The 26128-nt window shown below is 38.4% G+C and overlaps 1 protein-coding gene across 1 annotated transcript in view; it reads left to right on the forward strand.

Annotated features, from left to right (window-relative positions):
- The window catches only part of GRIK2 (glutamate ionotropic receptor kainate type subunit 2), a 521506-nt gene that overhangs the window by 397102 nt on the left and 98276 nt on the right, over nt 1-26128 (forward strand). Inside the window, exon 12 of the mRNA XM_069973610.1 lies at nt 11292-11410. Coding sequence (XP_069829711.1) covers nt 11292-11410 — 119 coding nt within the window. The remainder of the gene's footprint in view (nt 1-11291; nt 11411-26128) is intronic.

Consider the following 26128-nt stretch of genomic DNA (forward strand, 5'->3'; position numbering starts at 1 on the left):
TCGGACAGTTTGATCACTTTTTAATATTTTTTTATATATATATAATGTAACAAAGAATTGGCAATCCTGCTTTTTTCCCTCTTTTTCGTTTACTCCTTTCACGATGACGATTGTTATATTTTAATAGATCGGACAATTACGCACGCTACAGTATATAATATGTTTATTTATTTATTTTTATATGTTTTATAATATAATGGGAAAGGGGGGTGAGTTTAACTTTTATAACTTTTATTGGGGAGGGGCTTTGGGGTATTTATAAAAACATTTTAATTTTTTTTACACATTTTAAGTCCCCCTGGGGGATTTTTACCTGCAATTATTAGATTGCAAACACTGTACAACGCTATGCCCTAGGCATAGCATTGATCAGAGTTATAGGTGTTCTGCTCATTGAGCCTGCCTTTGGAAGACTCAATGAGCAGAAGACTCTCCTTTGAAGCTCAACCTCCTCCGGAGCACGCTTCATAACACAGGACGTACCGGTACACCCAGAATCACCTGGGGACAGCCACCCATGGTGTAACGGTACATCCTAGGTTGCCTAGGGTGAAAAAAATAAAAAAATGAAAACATTCAAAATAATCGTCATGATCATTATTTTGACGTTCACGGTGATAACGCCCGTTATTCAATACATAGTGTGCTTTCGGCGTCCGTCATCCCATTGATTTCAATGCATTGCATTGAAGTCAATTAAATGGCGGCATAAACTGACATCTTTTTAAATAGCAAAAGTGGCCGCCTTTTTTTTTGACATTATGTGAACATAGCCTCACAAATTTATTACCAAGCTTCATAATGACTAATGTGAGAGAGTTGAAACATTGTATTTTGCTATACTCACCTCTGAATGGAATAACTCATAACTTTATCATATTTTAGCATACTGCAGATTATTATTTTTTTTTTGTACATAGATAAATAAATAGATAGTTGTTCTTAGTTGTTGGAAGGGCCGGCTCCAGGATTTTGCGGGCCCTTGCGCCACAGAGCCTCACTGGGCCCCTCATCCATTCACCCATCATCCACACAATATACACAAACACTTGAGATGTCACTAACCACAAACACACATGACTGACACAGATACTGACTGACTGACACCAGGGCCATCTCCCTTTCTGGGCCCCTAAGCTCTGTGCTGATGCCGATCCTGGTTGTTGGACAAATAACATAGAGGCTACTGTATATATCACTTTAAATTTTCACAAATACAGAGACAAACAAACATTAAAAAATGTAATTTGTAGGACTATCACCTTGTTAGTATTGTAGACTACAGAGTGGAAATTGGTGTTGAGAAACAGAATGCTTTTGTTATATTTTCTTTATTGCATCTAATTTATACAATGTTAATTCAGTGCATCACATGTCACAACAAGTTGTCCATTACCAGATAATTCACTTTCATGAATTTATAATATATTTTCGCTTGCAATCAATTTATAGACGTGCCTTACAAAAGAGAACTTTTGACTATTACCTTTTTGATTGGTTACAAGGGAAGTATGGCTAAAAATCTAGTTATCTGTAAATATTCACTTTTTTGTCTACTCTAATTCATTGCATGCAATAAAATCCTTAGAAAATTTTCAAGATTAATGCAGAGACACAATTGTAATTTGATAAAAATCATAACCTCAATTTTCGTAAATAATACCTGTAAAAGAAATATGCTTTCTAGCATAAATCTTCAAGAAAATTGCAAACAAACAACAGAACACAAGCTAATTCTTAAAAGTAAAGCAGCAATTTACAACAACAAAAAAAAAAAAAATCTATATTTTTTGCCACTTTTTTTTCTCTACTTCCCTTAGTAACCTAGCGTATAGCCTGAACCCAAACCCTAAGTTTACTTTTGGACTATTTTAGATTTAAAAGGTTTCCTGGTCAAAAACTTGAAAACATAACTATTTGCTACTAGTAATTGGGTTTGTTGCTGACTCTAAACTGCTGACTTGGGTTTTGAACTTTGCATCAGCATTTAAATATTCTTTTGTAATTGTGAATTGACATGATGCATTTGTTGCAAAAATTTCTGCAGAGGCCCTATTCATTTAAATGGCACTTGCAGAAATCCAGGTGGATAAAACTGATTTTCATTTTCAGATTTTTAGCAAAACAATAAATAAATAAAATCTGTCACATATGACTACACCCTAAGGATTGTAGGAGGCCACCAAAATGTACAGTATGTTGGATATGTCCACAGAAGCAAAACCTCCTTACTTTTATGGTGGGAATTGACCAGGAAACACCCGCAGACACATGAACCTTAATGAGATTTCAGTCTATGTGGCCTAAGTTTTTACACTCTATCGGTATGTTCGTAATTCATAATATTAACAGAAGAAGGTGGTCATCTTGTTAATAAGATGGCTGCCAATAATGATCATGATAATGATGGTCACTTTTGACGAAAATGTACCAAAGTGTGAACATAACCAAAAATATGGCTGTAATATCGCCTCAAAAAATGTTGTGGGAACATACCTTAAAGGCTATAGCATAGGAACATAGTAGGGAAAGGCAGCCATATTGTTGTTATCACGTCAAAGAATACTGATCATGAACAGCATTTGCTGCTGAGATTATTACGAGGAGGCAGCCTTTTCCCGCTATATTACCAAAGTGGGAAAAATAAAAACAACACAGTAGGGTTTCTCTAGGTTGAACCTTATGGACTCTTATATTCTGTCAACCTTATTAGCTATGTTACTATGTTAAAATAAAAGTAAAATAAGCAAAATACAACAGTAAAGGTTTAATCTAACCTGCTGATAGCTCCCTATCAGCATAGGTCACTGAGAATAAATGTATGTCTGTTACCTTCATCCTCTGTGCCATTCCTGTGCTGTTAGCTGTAAAATCCTTTCCCAGGTAAGCCATTAGTAGCACTGGGGATGGGGCTACCACCTACTTAGCACCAATCTAGCCCCTCCCTCCAGCCCCTCCATTGCTAATATTTAGGATGGCAGGCCAGCTGGGGGCGGAACACCATACAGGGGATGGGGCTCCACCCACAACAGCCAACCCCTATCTAATGATTATCAATTTAGGGGGGCCAGCTGAGAGGCAGGGGAAAGCAGGTTGGATCACTTCTCAGGAGGCAGTAGTCCCACACCCAGTGCTCTTAAGAGCTTACTGGGCAGAGGATTTCACAACTAACAGTATGGGAACATCACCAAAGATGAAGGTGACAGACGTAACTTCATCCTCCGCTCCCTGCGCCCACTAGGGAGCTATCAGCAGGTTAGATTTGTCTAACCTGCTGATACTTCCCCTTTAAAAATGGAAATTATGCTGTTGATTGCTTTTGCATGACCTGTGACCTCACGTGTAGCCAATGAGAATTTATGGTATTCAAATGTCTTACTTTTATTGCTTTTAACGAGACATCTATTTAAGACTAACCAATAGATGGATGGATATATATAGATAGATATTGAAATGTAAAGAACAACTTAGAAATGCGTAATATTATTGCTATTCTTTAATTTTAAAAAATCATAACATATTTGAATCATATCTAACTTTCTATAAAGAAATTATATTAATTGAATAAGTTTTCAAATCTTTCATTTTTCGTCTACGATTCGGCTTTTTTTTTACATGAAAAACGTCTGTCTTTTAATAAAGACAGACATTATTAATGATCATGATCGTTAATTATGTCTGTCTTTATTAAATGATAGATGTTTTTCATGAAAAAAGTCGTTAACATAGCCACAAACTGCGAGTAATTGCGAGTAATATGATTTCACCCTTTTCATCTATAAATATATCTTCATGAATAAATACTCACATACAAGATTGTTTTGTTTTTAAACATAGCACTTTAAATGCCCTTCAGAAAGCTTTCATCCCCATCACCCAGCTCACAAAAAGAGAATGTTATGTTACGTTTTTTACATAGTTTTCATTTTACAGGTGCGAAACATGCCTGAGGGTAAAAGAGAAATATGTCATTCTATCAAAATATGATGTTTTCTCTAACCTTGACTTATATTAGTTCTAAGAGTTTACTTTTAAAGTTCTGCAATCTTTACTCTCCATAAACAGACAAAACATGCCTACCTTTTTAATGGTGGAAACAGTAAATGTACATGCCAGAGGAGATACTGATGTTCCTGTCTTCTCTTTTAATCCACCACACTTTCACATAGGTACTACAATGTTATTCAACTACTGTACTTTTATATGTTTTTATAACTTTTCTAAGTTAATGTTTTTTAAGATATAAGTAGTTAGTAGCAAATATGTTTCTACAAATAATATATAGTACAATTGTTCTTTAAATACAGCAATTCATTGCATTTTACTATCTTTTTATGTAATAGAGTTAAATATAGAGAAAAATTATTATAAAAAATACTGTAGCGCATATTGATAACAATATTGTAGCTGATCAATATCTAGGAACTGTTAACATTGGACATATATGGGGGGAATTTATTAGGTCCAGTATATCACACGATAACCTTTATTAATCCCCTGCATATGAGCTGCCAAAGCACCCTTGCTAAAATCAAATTTTAGCTACAATTTATGTGTAAATTTTAGTAAATACACCTCTGTTCCGGTGCAGTTAGTGGTTTGCTCCACAATCCGATAAGACTGTTAAGAGCACTGGGGCACAATTAGAAGCAACGCCCCGCCTCATATCACTTCATTAACCCTCTCCCACTGCTGCACTGTAAATTAACATTGCTGAAGCCTATGTCTGATGCTGCAGCAATGTTCATTTACGATTCAAGATTACACAGACGCAGGATCTGCGCCTGTGTCATCCGGGGCGGATCCCAGCTATCAGTGATAGCCAGACACCCACCGCGTCACTCAGCAGCGAAGCCGCTCTCCGGTGCTGAGAGTTAACCCCAAAGATACTGCGGTCAGCACGACCACAGCATCTATAGGGCTTCTAACAGAGAATTCTCCCAACAGAAGGAGAATTTTCTGACTGCTGTCCATCGTGGCTCTACGCCCATGAGGTCTGCCTTCTCCTATCTCCCCTTCCACTGTTACAATATTGGCAGGGGACAGAGGAGAGGGGGCAGACACAGGGACATCAGCTTATGGGATCATTATTATCCCATAAGCTGTTGTCCTAAAACGACCTGGGCATTGAGGAATCAAAGATCCCAGGTTGAGAAAGGGGTAATTATAATTAGAAATGGGTTGGCCAGCCAGGGGCGGATTGGCGCTATGGGTGCTGATGCCGGTCTTATCAGAACGTGGAGCAAATGACTAATTGCACCAGAACAGCGCTGAGGAGGAAGGTAAGAGACATACTTTCATCCTCGGTGTCTCCTGCACAATAGCGGGCTATCAGCAAGTTAGATTCTTCCAATCTACTGATAGTTCCTCTTTAAATAATTCCTATGAGAAGATAATATCTCTGTAATATGGCACGATACACAGGCATCATAGGTCGCTCACTATGGACATTTAGTATGTGCACTAAGTCTTTAGTATGCTCCTATACAAATGCTCCCTGCCATGCGTATATAGCCAAACAAATTGGAAGGGTCTCAAAGATTTGCTTCTATAACAAGACTAATAAATAAAAGAATAAAAGAAGTTTAATAGGTCCTACACAAAAAACATATGCATTTATAGTGAAAACATTTTTTAGAGCTTTTCACTTCATTTGTACTAAAATATCAATCTCTGCTCCCGTGACTTTTTTTTTATATGCTAATGATACAAGTGTGTTGTTGTTTTTTTTTTTTTTCAAAACATGACTTTCATAGCTTCATGTAAAACATCTGTCACTCAATGTTCCCTTCACTACATGAACCTTTGTCATTGTCATTTTCCAGTAAGTTTTTCAGTATAGATATATATGAATGTGATTATATTAATGCACAGATTAGACTAAGGCAATGTTCACACTGTGTATAACACTGTCCATTGCATAGCAACAGACAGTGTTATACTGCCAGATGCCGAGTGGAATTCTGCACTTTCTTGCAGGTGATACTGCTGTATCGGCTGCAGGAACATTATCTTTTTACAACTGAATTGCAGACACCGTTAGGTGTATCAGCATTTCAATTAACCATTGACTACAATGTAAAATATCGGCGAACGGCTCCCGGAAATATTAGGCATGTTCATTATTTTAACGCCCATTCTTTCAGCTTTGTTTAAAATTACATCCGTTATTTTGAGTCTAAATTAACAGACGTCATTTAGCCCGGCCTCCCAGGCCAATGACTGGTGTTTGCACATTATTCTAGTTTGGGGTAACTAATTGGACTTTGGGTGTAGCTTAATTGAAAAGTCCATTGAATTTATTAGTAAAAACGGAGAAAGAACTGTGACAAAAGAAAAAGTGTGTGTGAACAACTAATAAAAAACGTCCGCTGTTTGCAAAAGATGTCCCAAAACAATGATCATGTTCATTATTTTGATGCCCAAGGCAAAAACGTCCGTTATTTAATACACTGTGCGCATTGGACGTCTGTCTTCCCATCGATGCATTGCCATTGCAGTCAGTTAAATTTAGGCAAAAACAGACTTTTTTTTAAATATGAAAATCGGCCGGATTTTCTCTTTTTTTGTCGTCATGTGAACATAGCCGTATATTGTAGCAAATTTTCCAGAAAAAATAAATAAATAAATCCCTCCAGAGAAATCACCATAAAGCATTAGTGCATTTAAGGCTTTACAGCATTAAGTTGAATTGAAACAGCATAAGAATAAAATAAACTTTGGCAAGTCTTATCACAATGACAAATAAATTGGGTCATATTCCTTGTTATATATTTTTTAATTATAACCTTTCTAATCAGCCCATGAACAATGTCAGTTTATCTGTAGAGTGTGAAATGAAAAATTCTTTGTTTTTTCAAGTACAGGCTTTTAAGACAGGAGGTGTTCTAATATTGTATTAGTACAGTGAAAATGGAGTGTTTGATCCTCTGAATATTAATGTGTTGGAAAGAATATAGTAAAGAAAATTGAATTCTCTGAAGTGACAGGAACCTTATTTAAATAGTTTTGATTAAATGAAAGATTTTCACACAATTGAGAGGAATGAATAGCGGTTCAGCTCCAAAGTGGCTTTTAAGACTGAAGAAGTTGGGAAAAAATAGTGTGTCATTAGCAAAGTAATTAGACTTTCTAACATCTTTAATTACTTGCTGTCTTTTACTCTGTTTTGTTTTTGTAAATTGCCTCATTGCAAACATACAGTGTGGCTTATCTTCTGTTTGGAGTGTGAACATGTTTTCTTTTCCCTGCCATAATCTGATTAAACTGTTTATTATTGGTCCTGGCAGCAGTACATTTACTGTTTAATCTACATCTAAGGTTTAGCAATCCACTGGGATGTAATTTAATGGGGCAAAATGGGGAGGGGGGGTTGTGGTAATATGAAATGTGATTCTTTAAAGAAACCAGGTTTCCCTTTTTTTCTCAAAAAATAAATAGGCTCAACATACTGCATAGAAATTTATGTTTACTGTTGACTTGCATGGCAATAACAAAATAAACCCTTAACATACACACTTTTATATTAAGGATATTTTCATACAATGTAAGAGACCGGCCGTTCCGTGACCCGGCCGGGTTACAGAACGACCAACCTCAGATATGATCATCCCGGCCGGTACTGCAGTACCAGCAGGATGATCTTCAGCGCCACAGAGTTTTGATGCGGGCTCATCGGTGCGCGCCCGCATCAGAGCTCCTCAGTACACAATATGGAATGTGCGGCAGGAGCCACTCGGTCCACGGTGTGCACTGACACTGACATGTCAGTTGTTTGCGGCACCACTAGGGATCCTGGCCAGATCATATACTATGTATATATGCCGGGATCCCATAGATGGCAAAGTAACATATTTTTATAATAATCACGGCTGTTGTTTCAATGTATAACAACGGCTGTAGTTTTACAAAAATATACGTAGTGTGAACATAGCCTAAAGGGGTATTCCTGGCAAATGCAAAAAAAAAAAAAAAAGAGGGTGGGGGTGTGTTAAAATAATAATATAGTGATAATAATAAGTGATACTTACCTGTTCCAGTACCCTGTACCTACAGTACCACCGCTCACAGTCACCTGCTGGTCTCCTGTATCTTCCGCTTTCTGAGTCATCACTATATCACAGTAACGTCTGGTTTAGCCAGACAGTAACTGCAGACAATGTCTTGTCTGTGCCGTGATGTTAAAGGATGGGAGATACAGGGGATGGGTAACCATAAATGGTGGTGTTGCAGGGATACCAAGATGGGTAAGTATCATTTGAATGTTATGTTCCCACCACCCCCTGCCCTCCCTGTTATATGGTTGCCTAGAGTACTCCTTTAAGGAGGAGGAGTGTATGGCTATGTTAACACAACGTCAAAAATATTAAAAAAGTGTCCGATTTTCATATTTAAAATAACGTTTTTGCCGAAATTTAACTGACTGCAATGCAATGCATTGAAGTCAATAGGAAGACGGATGTCCAATGCACACAGTGTATTGAATAACGGACGTTTTTGCCACGGGCCTCAAAATAATGAACATGATCATTATTTTCGGACGTCTTTTTCAAACAGCAGACATTTTTTATTTTTAGTTCACACACAGTTTTCCTTTTGTCACCGTTCTGTCTCAGTTTTTACTATTAAATTCAATGGACTTTTCACAGCCAAAGTCCAATTAGTAACCCCAAACTAGTATAATGTACAAACACCCGTTAGTGCAGGGTGGTCAGGGGAGGTCAGGCTGTTAAATAACGTCCGTTATTTTAGACTCAAAATGACGGACATCATTTTAAACGGAGATGAAAAGACTTTGTGTGAACATAGCCTATTCCAAATTGTCATGAAACAGTAGTTAATCTGTCTTACATGTGCCCATAGAAAGGTATGGGTATGTCAAAAAATGCTATGTTACTTTTTTTTCCCTGGGAAAAAGCAAGACATGCCTGAATGATAGCTATAGCTGGGTGGTTAATCTGCAGAGTTATAGCCTGCTTGGGGGGAGGGGAGGGGGTCATTTCCAAGAACCAGTGTGTACATGGGCAAAAGGTTGCACTTTTTTTTTGTGGAGTACTTCCTATACTATCTGAATCTTCACAAGGGAAATCAGTAACTATATTGCCAACTTAGCTTTATTGCCATACATTGGCGCTTTTTTTTTTTGCATTAATATTGTGTAAATCACTGTAATTGTAGTACATCTGTTGGAAGGCATAAACTCAGCTTAAGGTGTTGTCAAGTAGATACAGAAGATGTTACAGTGACAGGACACCAAGACCAGTGGCACCAGCTTGCAAAAGAAAAATAGGAGCTTGCAAAGAAAAAAAAGTATTTTTTTTCTACTATATACACTGGTACATTTCTACCTATTCTGAAAGAGAAAGGTAAAATATTTTTAAAATGTTCAAGATAACATTGTTTTTTGTGGATAAAGATAGGGAGAGAGAGGCATTTTTGTTTAACCTATTTTTGACATATGTAAGCCAGAAACTTGTTCTTTCACATTTTTCCATTTTCGGCAGTTGTCCTTTTTTTTGCTAATCTAAGTTTTAAGAAACAGTTTCTTAAAAGCCATCTTTCTTTTGTATGGTATGGTATAAAAGAAAAAAAAAAGGTATTGATTCAACTTTTAAATACTATTGAACACATAAAGCGTAAGGACCAGTTAAATATAGGGTTTAATGTTGCTATACCTGTTACTTGTCAAAATAATATTTGGTGTGTCATTTTGAATACTCTACTTATTTCTAAGGTTAAATTCCAACTCAACATGTATTTTTCCATATAAAAAGAGTATACAATTTTTAGAAATAGGAATTCTGCCACACGTCCAAACATGAGAGATGATAAGAGCAGCACATATCAGATTTACCTTAGTTAATGCTCTTTCTGGCTTCTTTATCTGTAAATAAAAAAGTTTTGATCATTGGTGGACACTGTCACCAAGTCGGGGCTTCTCTGCAATTGAGTGCCCTTCTACCAGCTTCAGCCCAGCGACTGGACCAAGGCAGGGAAAAGTGGACTCAATGGCAGAGAAGCCCCGCCTTGGTGAAACTGTCCACCAATGATCAAAACTTTTTTTTTTTTTTACATATAAAAGATCACTAACAAAAGCAGACGCTCTTGCGCAGATGACAGTATCACTTTAAGAGTCACCTTCACTTTACGTGAGATAAGTAATTTCTATAACCCAGTCTTATCAGGGCAGTAATATATTTAAGTAAAATATATAGAGTAAAAGGAAGCTCACAATGTTAACCACCCTTATTTTAAATAAGAAACTCGCTATGTTCCCATGACGTACTAAAGATCGAAAAGAATGGCCATTGTTGTTAAACAAAGGCCGAGAATAAGGTTAATGAACATTATTTCCGGCTGTTATTTAACAACAATGGACGTTCTTTTCGATCTTTAGTATATCATGGAAACATAACCACTTGTGGATTCAGAACTAATTGCCACAGAAGCATTTTTTAAGACTGCGTACATTAGTACACAGTGTTCCTTTAAAGCGACTCTGTACCCACAATCTGTCCCCCCCCAAACCGCTTGTACCTTCGGATAGCTGCTTTTAATCCAAGATCTGTCCTGGGGTCCGTTCGGCAGGGGATGCAGTTATTGTCATAAAAACAACTTTTAATCCGTCAGCGCTGTGTCTAACGTCCGGGGCTTACATTTGTATATGCATTAGGCTGGCACCAGCTCTATGTCCTTCCTCCCCACCCTCCTCATTATTAGGAATGATCCAGGAACATTTACTGCTGTTTGAGCTTTGCACAGGTGTATTAACGATCCAGCCCATGTGCTGGGCTGCCACAGATGGGGAATAGGAAGCAATCTGCCTGGAGTATTCCTAATGATGAGGAGGGTGGGGAGGAAGGACAGAGAGGTTGTACCAGCCTAATGCCTAATGTAAGCCCCGGCCGTTAGACACAGCACTGCTGGATTATAAGTTGTTTTAATCACTATAACTGCATCCCCTGCCGAACGGACCACAGGACAGATCTTGGATTAAAAGCAGCTATCTGAAGGTACAAGTGGTTTGGGGGGGGGGGGGCAGATTGTGGGTATGGAGTCGCTTTAAGAAATTATTATAGTCTATGTTAAATTTTTCATTTGTCAATTTCTTCTGAACAATATTTTATGCAAATGTAAATCATTTTGTATTTTTCATGTGCTTTATTTTATGTAGAATGAATTGTTTTGTTTTTTTAAATTAACTTCTAAATCTTTCTGTTCTTTTGCAGTGATTGTTGGTGGATATCTCATCCTCTTGCTGGGTTAATTTTTTTTTCCTTCACTTGTCACAGGTTTAGTCCATATGAATGGTATAACCCACATCCCTGCAACCCTGATTCAGACGTGGTGGAAAACAATTTTACCTTGCTAAATAGCTTCTGGTTTGGCGTTGGAGCTCTCATGCAGCAAGGTATACGATTCAGCCTTTTCAATCACTTGGGCACCATATCCCACTATTTTCTGGGGATATATCTCACTATGGTACAAGATGCTTGCATGGGTGCCTCTGTGCATGTAGTCATATTCAGCTTTACATTCATAATGAAACATCTAATAATAGGCATCATCTAACCCTACTCAATTAATTACTCCAAGAACATAACAAGTGGTCTTGAATCTTACATTTCCATGACATTTGATTGTAATCAACTTAATAACATTTCATAAATCAACAATATCCCATTAGCAACTGCAAAATATGGCTTTTAACGTCTATACGATTTGAAGTGTTTAATTTATAATGTTAATTTTACATAAATAATTCTTTTTTTAGATTTAGATTGAAAATTATATTCAGTTAAACAAATTTAGTTTTTTGATGAACATACGCGAGTTAGAATATTATATATTATATTATAAACCTAATGTTATTGAATTTTATTCTATATGTCATGAACATAAACATACACGTTCAACACATAGACAGTTTAAAATAAAAAATAAAAAATTCAAATGTAAATATATTCATAAAAATACAATGTAGAGCTTAGTGTGCTAAAATTTAGTAACAAAGTTATAATAACTATATGTTTAATTTTTAAAATTTTATTAAATCATAATCATTTTAAAATGTAATTAGTTAAACTAACGTTGCTCTAAAAGGATTACTGTATTTGTGTGAAGGTATACATGATAGAGGAGACCCGTACATTTCTTGCTGTCACCTCTTCTCCAGGAAACGGTGGGATATGGTGCTGGACATGACGTTACCTTGGGTACATGATAGTCAGCCCCGAACCGGTGCTCTGATACAACTTGAGGTCTACCAGATATATTTGTAGGATGTAAACTTTTAATACCTGGGAAACTATATATACATGCTTTTTATTGTTACTGTCATTTATTTCTTCCTTTCTTTTTTATTCTGGCTATTTAAAACTTGAATGAATAAATGGAAGAAATAAATATTATTGCAGACGATACACATCTGTGAAAAATATATCATTGTTGAAAACATTGTTTGAAAAAAGCTTTTTCTTTGTTTGTTTTCTGAAACACAAAAGATCTAAGGTCCCATTTCAACAGTTATAACAAATTTTATAAAAAATAAATATTGTTTTCATCAAAGCAGTACCAAAGAGCATTTAAAATATAACATCCCAAACTCTATTTTATATAATACTGTAAGGCTATGTTCACACAACGTCTTTTCATCTCCGTTTCAAATGATGTCCGTCATTTTGAGGCTAAAATAACGGACGTTATTTAGCAGCCTGACCTCCCCTTGGTGCACTGACGGCTGTTGGCACAATATTCTAGTTTTAGTTACTAATTGGGCTTTGGATGAGGCTTAATTGAAAAGTCCAATGAATTTAATAGTAAAAATGGAGACAAAATGGTGACAAAAGGAAAACTGTGTGTGAACTACAAATAAAAAACGTCCGCTGTTTGCAAAAGACGTCCGAAAATAATGATAATTTTCATTATTTGACGCCCGCGGCAAAAACGTCCGTTATTCAATACGCTGGGTGCATTGGACGTCTGTCTTCCCATTGACTTCAATGCATTGCATTGCGGTCAGTTAAATCTCTGCAAAAACGGACGTTATTTTAAATATGAAAATCGGACGTCTTTTTTAATATTTTTGAAGTGTGAACATAGCCTAACTGTGTTTTACCCCCAACTGAAATGTTGCTTACAATCTGTTATGCCTTCACTTAATTTTATTATGTAAGTGATTAGTAGACAGTAGAGATGTAATTGTTACCTCTTGACATTTATATGAATATATAAATAGGATTTTGAGATTAGCATTTGTTAAATTTCAAATATATTAATATTATATATAACATTTAAAAGGCTTATTTTGTGATCATCATCTTAACAATCTTAGCAAGAAATAATTAATCTAAATCAAGTAAATAAAAAATTCTATGCACAAGTTATCAACATACAGTATATATTGTTTGTCTCCGGTTAGATGCTGTTCAGTGCAATGACTCCTACTGATGTCCCACCCACTTTCTGGTATAAAGTATAGAGCCTGAAAAACAGTGGCTTACCAATTAACTAGCAAATGAGGTTGCCTCCATTGTAAATGCCAGTTCATAGGATCATCCGCCAAGTGTGAGATCAGAAGTACAAATTTTAGGTGTGATTAGAACCACTGGTACTCTATTTGGTAATGACAGTAATGATACACCTTGGACGGCCACACAGATCACACCCTTAAAGTTAGAAATGATCAACTTACAAAAAAAACCTCTAACCATAATGAATTAGGCCTTATTTACACATTACATGCATAGTCTGTATATAAAGATGGTGTGCAACGGAACAGAGTTGGTAGTTCCAGGAATCATCTATCACTAGGATGTTGAGAGCTTTGTACAGTACCTGTTTAAATCTTTGTGGTACTGTTTTGACACATCCAAGCCGATGTATGGTTTCAGAGCTCCAGGAACTCTGAACTCATTGCACACCGTATAAGAACTGTGTATTGAACATATAAATAAGGCCTTAAAGTTTCAATGTTTCTTAACATATGCTATGCTACTCCTTAAACACTTCCTCATAGCTCCTTGTCCACTTTTAAAATACCTGGCTAATCTGTATTTACATGCAGAGTCTCATTCACACTACCATAATTGATGAAACTCGTTCTCACCATCATTGTCACCTAGCAATACAAAAAAAAAAAAAAAAAAAAACAACAGCAGCAATACCTATTAATAATATAGATGTTTCTATAAGCTTTTTTTTCTTTTTACTTTTTTATACCACCAATAATGATAGTTAATCTATCATTGATGTTTGGGTCCACCTAAATAAGTGTATGCGTGTGATAAGTGGCTTGCATGTAGTCACTAGCTAAGTGTCAGTGAGGAATGTCATTGGACTGCGGTATACTGTATGTTTCCAACCCTTTTTTATATGGGATGCAAACATATGCCTAGGACTGAAATGAATAATGCTGTGTAAATCCTGGCTATTGTATGTCAAATTTGGCATGATTTTGTGCAGTTTATGAAAATATATCTCAAGATCTTTCAACGCATTCATCATAACTTTGTGGCACATGGTCTTGATTCAAGATTCCATACCAGTGCATTTACCATGTAGATGTCTGGCTGTTAAAGTTTGTAGGATGTTGCTAATGCATCCAACTAATTTGTTCATAGTGTTTTTTTCCCCGGCATCTTTAAGTTAACAAATAGAAATGAGCACAACTCGAGCATGCTTAAGTCCAATCGTTTGAAATTTACATAGTAACATAGTCAGTACGGTTGAAAAAAGACATTGAGTTCCCCCAAGGAGGGGATGGATGGACGGAAGGGGGTGGGTGATAGGTAGATTCTATACATTTACAGTCATCTTATTTTGGTCTTAGCCTGTTTTGAAGCCCTCTACTTTTTTTTTGCCAAAACTAGATCCTGGGGTAGACTGTTCCACAGATTCACAGTTCTTATGGTAAAGAAGACTTGTCGCCTCCGGAGGTTGAATCTTTTTTTCTCCAGGTGGAGGCAGTGCCTCCTTGTCCTTTGAGGGGGTTTTACCTGGAACATCTTTTCCCCATATTTCTTGTAGGGGCCCTTTTTATATTTAAATAAATTCATCATATCTCCCCTTAAACGTCTCTTCTCCAAACTAAACAAATTAAATTCTTTTAATCTTTCCTCATAACTAAGATGCTCTATTCCCCTTATTAGTTTAGTTGCCCGTCTTTGTACCCTCTCCAGCTCTTGGACATTCTTTCTATGAATCGGTGCCCAGAACTGGACATACTCCAGATGAGGCCGCACCAAAGCTTTATAAAGCGGTAAAATTATATCCCTGTCCCGAGAGTCCATGCCTGTTTTAATCCTTGACAATATCCTGCTGGCCTTAGAAGCAGCTGACTGACATTGTGTGCTGTTTAGTCTATTATCTACAAGTACACCCATATCCTTCTCCATCAGCGACTCTCCCAGAGTATCTCCCCCTAGGACATATGATGCCTGTGGGTTATTAGTACCCAGGTGCATAACTTTACATTTATCCACATTGAATATCATTTGCCAAGTGGACGCCCAAACACTCAGTGTGTCTAAGTCATCCTGTAACATCTGCACATCCTCCATAGACTGTACTGTACTACAAAGCTTGGTGTCATCTGCAAAGATAGAAACATTGCTGTTAATTCCATCCTCAATATCATTAATAATTGAATGCCAGTGGCTGATGAAGTTTGATGTAGTCCTAAGGAGTCTGGGAAAACATGTATGTAGCCTAAATGTGAAGAAAAGTCCCATGGGCTTAATGACATCTTTCTTAGCTTTTTGTGTATTTTTTGGCTTCTTGCCATTTTTTTCAAAATGCAACATGGTTTATGTGTGGCATTTTTTCAGTCAATTTGTGGGGATTTTCTACCACGGATATTCTGTGTTTTATTCTTTTATTCTAATTGTTGCTCCTCCTTTAAAAAAAAATGTGTAATTGCTTTCTGCATTTCAAATTATGTAAATCATTGAAGCACATCATCTATGAATTACATTACTTCATTAGGGAAGGATGTCACTAAAACAAATGGTACAAAAATGGGTGCAAGGAAAATCTAAGGCTTGGCTGCCACACAGTAAAAGAAGCAAAATATGGTGTTAAAATAAGGGGTAAAAAATAAGGGATATTATTACCGTTTTTCTTTACTGTATGTGCACTGTCAATTCCCCATAGACTTCAATGGAGCACATTATATATTTAATATTATATTTTCGCAAGTAGTCTAAAAAGGAGTTGTACAAGAGGGATGATGTGCAGCCATCACATATAGATTCAAAGGTACTTGGTAAGAAATTAAGATTTTGGACAGGCATTAAAATTAGATAAAGGGGATAGAAATATAGTTTATTAAGATAATTTTTGCCCTTACTTGATAAGAAAATGTATTCAGATTTCTGAAAACATGGTTGTTAGTAGGATACATGCAGTTGGTGATAAGAATAAAACAATGCAGAAATGCTCACAGTTTCGGCATCAAGATCTGTGAGTTAACGGTTATAACATCTAGGGATAATTTTGATTTAGTTGCTGTAACAGAGATGTGTTTCAAAATCTATAATGACTAGGAAATAGACATAAAGTAGTGGTGGAGACGGCACTGCTGCGGTGGTGGTGCTCGTGGTGGGATGGCGTACCAGGCGTAATGTAGAAGAAAGTCCCGGCACTTCACCAATTCAAATATATGCTTATTTATTATGTGCAAAACATCACACAGTAGAGGAGGACGCGTTTCGGCATATTGCCTTCATCAGCTCCAAGCTGATGAAGGCAATATGCCGAAACGCGTCCTCCTGTACTGTGTGATGTTTTGCACATAATAAATAAGCATATATTTGAATTGGTGAAGTGCCGGGACTTTCTTCTACAATAGGAAATAGACATAACCGGATATAGTTTTACAGGAAAGAAAAGAAAAGGCAGGGTAATCATTTTTGTTAATAAACCATTTAGTCTAAAATCAACAGTAATTACATCCTTAAAAATCCCACTCACTGACACATTAACTCCCAGCAGAGAAGGAAGAGACCTCCTGGGACTTAGTCCATGGGGTCACAACCATCCATAGTAGCACTCAACAGCTATAAGAATAGTCCACTTGGTTAATGTAGTAAAATGATAGGATTTCCAGCTGCACTTATTGAAAAGATATATCTTTAATGTAGCATTCACAAACAGTGCATCACAGCAGAGCACAGAGACATGCTTTCTGCCAGTCTACAGTCATTTCCCATAATGCACATGAAGAGCTGGAGACTGGGTAGGTTTTAATGTAAACTATGCAGGGATCTTTTATTAGGATAAGTATTATCTGTAGGCCTCCAGGGCTACCTGAAAACTATGATAATATGTTAATGGATAGAGATGAGCGGATAGTGAAATATTCGATAATTTGAAATTCAATTCGAATAGGTCCCAATATTTGTATATTCAAATGAATATAGAATCTAACTATAGTCTATGGGAGAAAAATACTTGGGACCTGAAAATCAATATTGGACCACTAGGAGGTCACCAAGTACACAATGAAACCCCAGTAAATGATGCCAACACCTCTGGAATGCACATAGGACAGCAGGGGAAGCATGTCTGGGTGCGTTTAACACTAGTGGTGAGCGAACATCCCAATGTCGGTTAGGATCCCGAACAATGAACAAAAAAATATATATATATTCATGATCAGTTCGTGTTCGCTGAACATTCACAAACAAATTATGAACATTAAATAGAAGCGCACGTTTCGGTCTATCGGTACGCACTTGTGTACATATCAGTAGTAGTAAGATAACAGGTATTATCCCGCAATGACAGTATACAGCCGTATACCGGATATATGATTGTTTTTACAATAATAAAATGAAAGAGCTTTACAACTCCTTTACAGTACACAGACTGTTTAAATCAGTAGTAGCAAGATAGCAGGTATTATTCCTCAATTACAGTTTACAGCCATATACCGGATGTATAATGGTTTTTTACAATAATAAAATGAAAGAGCAGTTAAGCTCCATTACAGGATGCAGACTGCGCAAATCAGTAGTAGCAAGGTATTATCCCACAATCACAATATACAGCTGTATACACTATCAGTAGATGTCTGAACACACTGCCTGTCTCACAACAGCTTCTAAATCTCTGTTTTTTTAATACTTTTAGCCATAACAAGGGCTTTTGGGGGTCTCTTCCTACCTAACTTCATCTAAAAGCTTTCTCTCCCTAGTATACTTTCTATCCCTCTCTAGCTCCAACCAGCAAGTGACACAAATCGGAAATCCCCTATTCGTATACTCGGGAGGTTACATAGTTTAGCCAGCCAATCAGTTAGAGTTTTTCTTTAATGTCCTGCCTATTCCTAGTGCCTCTCCCTCCCCCTGCCAAAAAGCTGTAAAAAAGCACCAGGGGGTGGTGGTGGTGGTAGGGCAAATCGAATTTTTACTGCTTTATCGGTCAAATATTCAAACACAATCGAATAGCGTGAATAGCGTACTATTCGAATAGCTATTCAATTTAATACTATTCGCTCATCTCTATTTATGGATAAAATTACAAAAATTGCATTAAAGTTGGATATTGTTGTTATGGGAGAATATGCCGGGTGTTGATTGGAATATCCCTTGTGCACTTACATGCAAAAACAAAAATGGAGGCCCTAACGAAAAACATTTCTACAATGGCTTGTGAAGTCACCAAAGTTTGTAGTGTGCACTGAGAATCAAACACCCTGACACACTAATAGTTAAGGTGGATCTCCTTTATTCATCGATTGCAGACAGTTTATATATCCTGGGGGGTGTTTTCATCTTCTAAGGCTCGTGCCAGTCTTTCATTGGCTGAGGTACGGGAAAAGTTATTTACGTAGCACTAGTGTTTACTTATGTGAGCTTTAAGGAATGTAAACATCTGTTAAGAAGGTCTGTCCATATTTTAATGGACAGACCTATTTTCACTAAATACAAAAAATGACATCCTTAACAGTCCTCCCTTTGAAGCCATTATCAAAAGCAGATGTCCTATTGCTAGGTCAAAAGGCTACCAATCTGTCCGTGTGTGTGTGTGTGTGTCTGTTTGTTCTCAAGTCTTCATCACTTTGGGGACAATCTTTTAATGGGCTTATACAAGTTAAAGTCAAAAGTCAAATTTTAGATTATTCCTCCCTAATATGAAAGATATGGGGGTGGCTTCACTTCTACTTTGCTCATTGGCTCTAAGCGCTTGGATTCTTCTTAATCATCTGCCGACAGCCTGCTAAACTGTCATAAATCAATCAGTGTGTGTGTGTCAGCTGTGGAGTTCTGTGTAGCAAAGGCCATGTGGTGACCTGTGACCTCTGCCAGGCCATGTGTGTCCTCCCTCCTCCTCAGCCTCGCCTTGCAGCGTCCAGGATCCTCTGTCCCTGCTCTAAGCCTGCTGATACATCTACAATCCCCCCCCTCTGTCACTTATCCCCCCAACTATCCATCCACATCAGAGGCTCTGTGATCTGTTATATTGTGATGTGGATGGATAGCAGCTTGCTGGGACCTGTAGTTCTACACAATGTATCAGGTCACAGAACTTCTGTCGAACTACAGGTCCCAGCAAGCTGCTATCAGTCTACATCACAATATATCAGGTCACATTTCTGATTTGGACTAATAGCAGCTTGCTGGGACCTGTAGTTCTACAGAATCTCTGTGACCTGATATATAGAACTACAGGTCCCAGTAAGCTGCTATCGATTCACATCACAAAATATCAGGTCACAGAGCTTCTCTAGAACTACAGGTCCCAGCAAGCAGCAGGAAGCACTGCATGATGGGAAAAGTAGTTTCCTGGCCAGCACCATCTTGCATATATGTATATATCGGCTTTTAGAAAAACTTTTTCTCAGGAATGGCAGCAGCTAGAAAGACGAGAGATGGCTCAAAATTAGGGATGGTCCGAACCGAGTTCGGTTTGGGTTCGTACAAACCCGAACCCTCGGTAATGATTCCCGCTGTCTGCCCGCTCCGTGCAGCGGGCGGATCCAGCAGGAGGACCGCCTGGAAAACTGGGATACAGCCATAGCCACAGGCTGTATCCCAGTTTTCCAGGCGTTCCTCCTGCTGTATCCACCCGCTCCACGGAGTGGGCAGACAGCGGGAATCTGCTGCCGAGCGTTCGGGTTCATACGAACCCGAACCTCGGCAGGTTCGGACCATCCCTACTCAAAATACTCAGGGGGACTTGGTGAGTAAGATCAGCTAGGTTTTGGGAGCATTTCATATTTTTAGCTCTTGGGGGGAATACTCCTTTAAGCCCTGGATAGTTCAGTGGATTTGTGGTTGGCGAAGGATAGATGTCAGAGGGGGCGTCTTAACGGTGTGTATTCTGAGCAGAGACTGCTTACAAGTGGTCACAAGGGTTTAATGTTTTTAAAATGTTTGTAAGTGACATATGAGAAGGTTGATCTGTTTACCGATAACACAAACATGTGCAATAGGGTTGATATGCCTGGAAGTATCTGTAATATGAAAATGATTTAGCTTTACTAGATAAGTGGTCCAAACATTGTATCCAAAGAATCAGTGAGTGGTATCTTGGAGTAGGGGGCCCTCCATTATCATTCACAACAGTACAGCAAGTGATTCCATTTCATACTACTGTCCATCACAATCTCCCCCACAATCTTGGTTTAACAGCGTCTGTTGCATAGCATTAAAGTGCCAGGCGCTGGGTTGCCTTTATGACGTTCCTGGAGCCAATACCTCTGTGTCGGCCGCAGGAACATTTTTTTTAACATTGACTTGCAGGCACTCAGGGTGTGCCCGCAAATCAATTAGTCATTCACTCCAATGTAATGTTTGGCCGTCGCTGCATTGTGTGAACAGCTACTACTTCCAAATGCTGTTCATTGAAGGCAGTTACATTATTTTAACGCCCGTTCTAAAGAACAGACTTTAACATATCGAAGTGTAAACACAGTCGGCATTGCATTGGCTTCAATGCAATGCTGTCCTTGCAGTAAAGAACGGATGCTGATTCCATTGCAATCAGCATCCGTTCTTTACTGAAATATTATGTTGTGTAAACATAGCCTAAAGTAGCAAAAGTAAAAGACAGAAAAGGAAGAATAAAACATTATGGTTTACAAGAGATGTAAGGGCTATAAGGAAACATGTCAGCCTAAGAAAGATGTAAAAAGACAAAGTGTATCTGACAGAGAGGTGTATAAAATTAGACAGAAGGAAGCAAAGAAGAATACATACATTAAATGCTTCTAAAGCCTTAAAAGGAAGAAATGGCCAAATCTGTTAAGGAAGGAAATAATACCTTCTTCAGATATATTAGTGATAGAAAGAAGATACCTCATGGGATAATATATTACAGAATATTTCTAAAGTATCAACTAAGCCAGAATATAGACTTACTCAATTCATAGGGTATACTATACTCCTTCCTTTTTAAAGAGGATAGGCTTGAGGGACTCCGCGAAATGTGATAGATGTGGAGAAGAGGGGGCTGGATTGATACGTATGTTCTGGTCCTGCAGAGAACTTAGTGTTAACTGGAAAGGGGTGGAGGACAACCTGGTAAGGAGAGGTATTTATACCTCCCTGTTATCTATAGAGCAAGCCCTCCTCAGGGATCTTAGTGATCTTAGGGAATATAGACCTCTTCTCTGTAAACTTTTATTTTTGGCACGGCTGGTGATACTTAGGAGGTGGGTTGGCCCAACTGTCCCCATGTGCAGGGAATGGGAAAATCTTGGTGACTTAACTAGAAGATATGAGAGAGTGGAATCCCAGGGTTCCCAAGCCATTAGTAACAAAGTTCAAAAACAGTGGCAAAAATGGATCTTGGTGGACTAAAGTGGGCTTTGTAGTGGTAGGAGGGTGTTTTTTTTTTTCCGCTGGCTCGCTGGGGGGGGGGAGGGGAGGGAGGATGGGGTGGTAAGGGATAATAATGATGAAATTGTATTGCACAGTATGGTTTGGCAAGCCCTTTGGGGACCAGTTACATGGTTGTCCATGCCTGAATGTAATGATGCATTTTCTTTATGATTTGTGAAATTTTGGTCTACCCTGTCATTGTGCATCCTCCAATTGTATACTGGAGTTCTGTTCCTTCTCTTTTTAAGAAAAGTTAAAAATAAAGAATTAAAAAAAAAAAGCCTTAAAAGGAAGAAATGGCCAAATCTGTTAAGGAAGGAAATAATACCTTCTTCAGATATATTAGTGATAGAAAGAAGAAAAACAGCAGCATTGCAAAAAATAAGTAATGAGGAAAATACATTTATTGGTGGAGATAGGAAAGTCACTGACTATTTGAATACAAATCTACTTTATAAGAAGAAAGATGAGGGCACTCACCAGATTCGTGATCTCTTCTTTATTTAAGCGTGCATTAAAAATTTACGGACATCCAGGGCCACATAATAGACGCCAAGCACTGACGAAGCAGGGTGATTACAGCTGTTTCGCGCGCATGCGCGCTTCTACTGAAGTAGATCAGTAGAAGTGCGCATGCGCGCGAAACAGCTGTAATCACCCTGCTTCGTCAGTGCTTGGCGTCTACTATGTGGCCCTGGATGTCCGTAAATTTTTAATGCACGCTTAAATAAAGAAGAGATCACGAATCTGGTGAGTGCCCTCATCTTTCTTCTTATAAAGTGGATTTGTATGCTTCCTGTATTTTCCTGAGTGAGCACCAACCAGTGATCCTAGATAAAATTTATACTAAGTCTAACAACTCCGAACAACAAAAAAAGCTCCTAAGCCGGAATCAGCAGCAGTGCCGGTAACTGTGTACTTTTTCTTGGAAGTGTGACTATTTGAATAACTATTCCTGCTCAGCGTTTTCAGAAGGAAGATTTCGAAATTACAATACGTTTTGAAACAGCATTACCTCGAGTTGTAAGGGTTTAGTGTTTTCAGATTTTCAGAGGCCAATATTTCAGGGGAAGTTGGTTGCTTAAAGTTAAATAAGACAATGGGTCCAGATGGTATCCATCTGGAAAAAAAAAACAAAAACAGTGATTGCTGCCCACCTGATGGATCTATATTACCAATCTCTCTTAGCAGGGGATGTTCCTGATGATTGGAGAATGGCCAATGTTATACCCATCCACAAAAAAGGTAATATAAAAGAGCCAAGTTACTACAAGACAGTTAGCTTGACAACGGTAGTAGTAAAAATTATGGGAACTAAAAAAGATGATAATCAATCCCCTTAAAATCAACAACTTCAAGGATCCAAACCAGCATGGCTTTAGTGAGAGCAGATCATGTCAGACTGATCTCATTGATTTCTTTGACTATGTAACAAACATAGATAAAGGTGGTGCCGTACATATCTTGGCTTCAGGAGAGCCTTTAACACAGTTCCCCATAAATTGCTTAAGTAAAAATTGGACATAATCCAGTGATTTAAGTTTACTGCCAAAATGGTCAAAACTATGAAAAATGCAGTTCACTGTTTCCAAATGTAAAAATAATGCACTTTGTGGAAAGGAATCCTCTATCTGATTATCTTATTGGCAGTTCTGTATTAGCTAAGACTTCAAGAAAATTATTTAGGGGTTGTGATTTCTGACAGGCACTAGTGCAGCTAGACTGTAGGAAATGCCAAGGCATCTATTCTGGCTATTTACTATTTTGTGAAATTTAAATTGTCTTCACATACATGCATTGGTGCTCTGGTGGCCAGATAAGGGCCCTGCAGCGACATTGCAGGGAGCCAATCCAATGTCACTACAGCCCAGGGCCTCTGTGAAGTCTCCTGGGCAACCTGAAGAAATATAGACTGAAGGTTTTAAGAGTCACTGTTGTTATAACTTTTAAAATCTAAATCGACAGTGTGGTGAGCCCCCGCGGTGCTATGGCGGTGGTACAGCTGATCACTTGCTGGATGGTAGAGTTTGACCCCACTCCAGTGGTGGTTGGCCGAGATACAGCCGGGCCCAGTGATGTTATGTTGTGACGGCAGTGCCGGTTGGACACACAGTTATGGTGGCGCACCTGCTTTTAGTTGAAAGGGCTGGTTGTACCTTGTTTCCCTGTGGACAGTGTCCTCCCAGGTTGCTACGGGGTCCCTTGGGTTGTAATCACGGTGGGCCGGAGTGGTGTAGTGACCCTCCCTGAATATTGGTACTGCCACCCACAGAAAGGGGAAATGTCCCAAGGAGTGTGTATATATTGTGTCGGTGCGGGGGTGAAGAATCACAGAGTCTGTTTAACGTAAATAATCTCTTGTTTACTCTGAAAGTTCCTGTGTGCAGCAGAACATACAGCTGTGCATTGACAGTATAAGTTACACTTAATCTACTTGAGAACACACTTGATAATACACTTGACAATACAGGATCCTGATCTGTGACAGGAGTATAGCAAAGAGAACAGTTGTGCTGACTGGGTTGCGTGTTGAGAGATACAAAGAATCAGAGGAGCAGAGAGGAGGATGTTGGGAGAGTCCCAACCCAAGTAATACTGTGCTCTCCCGGGATGTTGGAGAATGAGGTAGAAGAATACTGAAGAAGAAAGTGAGAATACTTGTGCCCGTGTTTAGTCTTTTGGGTCTTCGCATCACCTTATGCCCTACCAGTGTTGGGGGACCCGTCCTAGTGGTTGACAAAAGCTCCAGACCCTGTTACCTGGGATTAGCGGAATGCTGAGGTTTCCCTGCTGACAAAAATGCTGCGAGATAGAGTTCATAGGCTGCTAGCAACTTTGCTCTATCCGGATCAGTTCCTAGCTTTTTGCTCTTTGTGAACACTGTCCTGAACTGTGACGCTCCTAGTCCACAGCGTGGGTTGAGATTATCTCTGATGTGTCCTCTCCTGTGAGGATATAGACAAAAAAAGGCACAAGGCAGAGCGCCTCATAGCGTAACACCATAAATAGAAATGGCCATAGGCCTATTGGCACACATACAGGTTTAAGCTCACCTGATGTAGTTGTGATAAGCCACAACTACTATATAGCGTATCAAGGAGACTGGAAGAAGGTGGTCGCTGCTGAGGACTCTCACCCGCAGACTCAAGGTGTGCGTTTAGCATAGACGGAATCCAAATGGCAAAAAAGGAGATATTGTCCTCGCGCAGACCATAAGTAATTTTCTGGTTTATTGATACATAAAAATCCCCAGGTAACGCGTTTCGAGAGCCCTCTGCTCTCTTTATCAAACCTCCAGGATGATTCCTGGAGGTTTGATAAAGAGAGCAGAGGGCTCTCGAAACGCGTTACCTGGGGATTTTTATGTATCAATAAACCAGAAAATTACTTATGGTCTGCGCGAGGACAATATCTCCTTTTTTGCCATTTGGATTCCGTCTCTCCTGTGAGGGGTTTAACACTGCATAGTGCTGTATAGAGTAACTTGAAGAGAAACTGTTAGGTGCCTCTTGTCTTGCTTCCTCACCATACAGGAACCTGACTACACTACACTTTCTCTACCCATGTGACTTTAAATTCCAGCATATCTAACATGTGCTGGGAGTGGGTGAAGAGTGCATAAGAAGAAGTAAAGTGAGAGCTGATAGGACAGAACACGAACATACTTCCATAGGTTCACAGATCCATGTGACACATAAGTAAACAATAACTCTTTACATACTTCAGCCGTGCAGTTACTGAGTACACATACCTATAATAGCAACATCTAGTGGCGAAATTTTATCACTACTACATCACCAATTACAATACTTAAGTACAGGCTTTTGCAAAGGGTATACCCAATAGCAACACCCGTGGTGGGACAAAAGAACGATAGATGTGAAATAAACAAGTTTGCAATTTACATTCATTCTTTTTTTTTAGTTATCATGGAAAACACAGCACTTCTTGTGTTCTGACTCTTTTTTTCCCCCCAAAGAGTCTAAACGCAGGAAGTCCATTGTTTCTTAGGTCATTTGAGCGCTCACAGAGAAGGCAGTCAAGTGATTGATGGACACATTGAGCCGTAACTGTCTGTACAGGTCAGAATTTCTGTGTTTAGTCTCTGTTCTTCAACCAGCACAACACTAAAAAGCTACCTTAAGGAGACTGGATCTGGAATTCTGGTAAGCATAGCTTTGTTTTACAGCATGATTAAAAAAAATTATATTGCAAACTTGCCTTATTTGACGTTCACTGTTGGCTCATATTTTGAAAGTTATAACGACAGGTAAACCTTAAATCCCCCCCCCCCTTCCTAT

The sequence above is a fragment of the Dendropsophus ebraccatus genome, chromosome 6, assembly GCF_027789765.1.
Source record: "Dendropsophus ebraccatus isolate aDenEbr1 chromosome 6, aDenEbr1.pat, whole genome shotgun sequence".
Taxonomy (NCBI): Eukaryota; Metazoa; Chordata; class Amphibia; order Anura; family Hylidae; genus Dendropsophus; species Dendropsophus ebraccatus.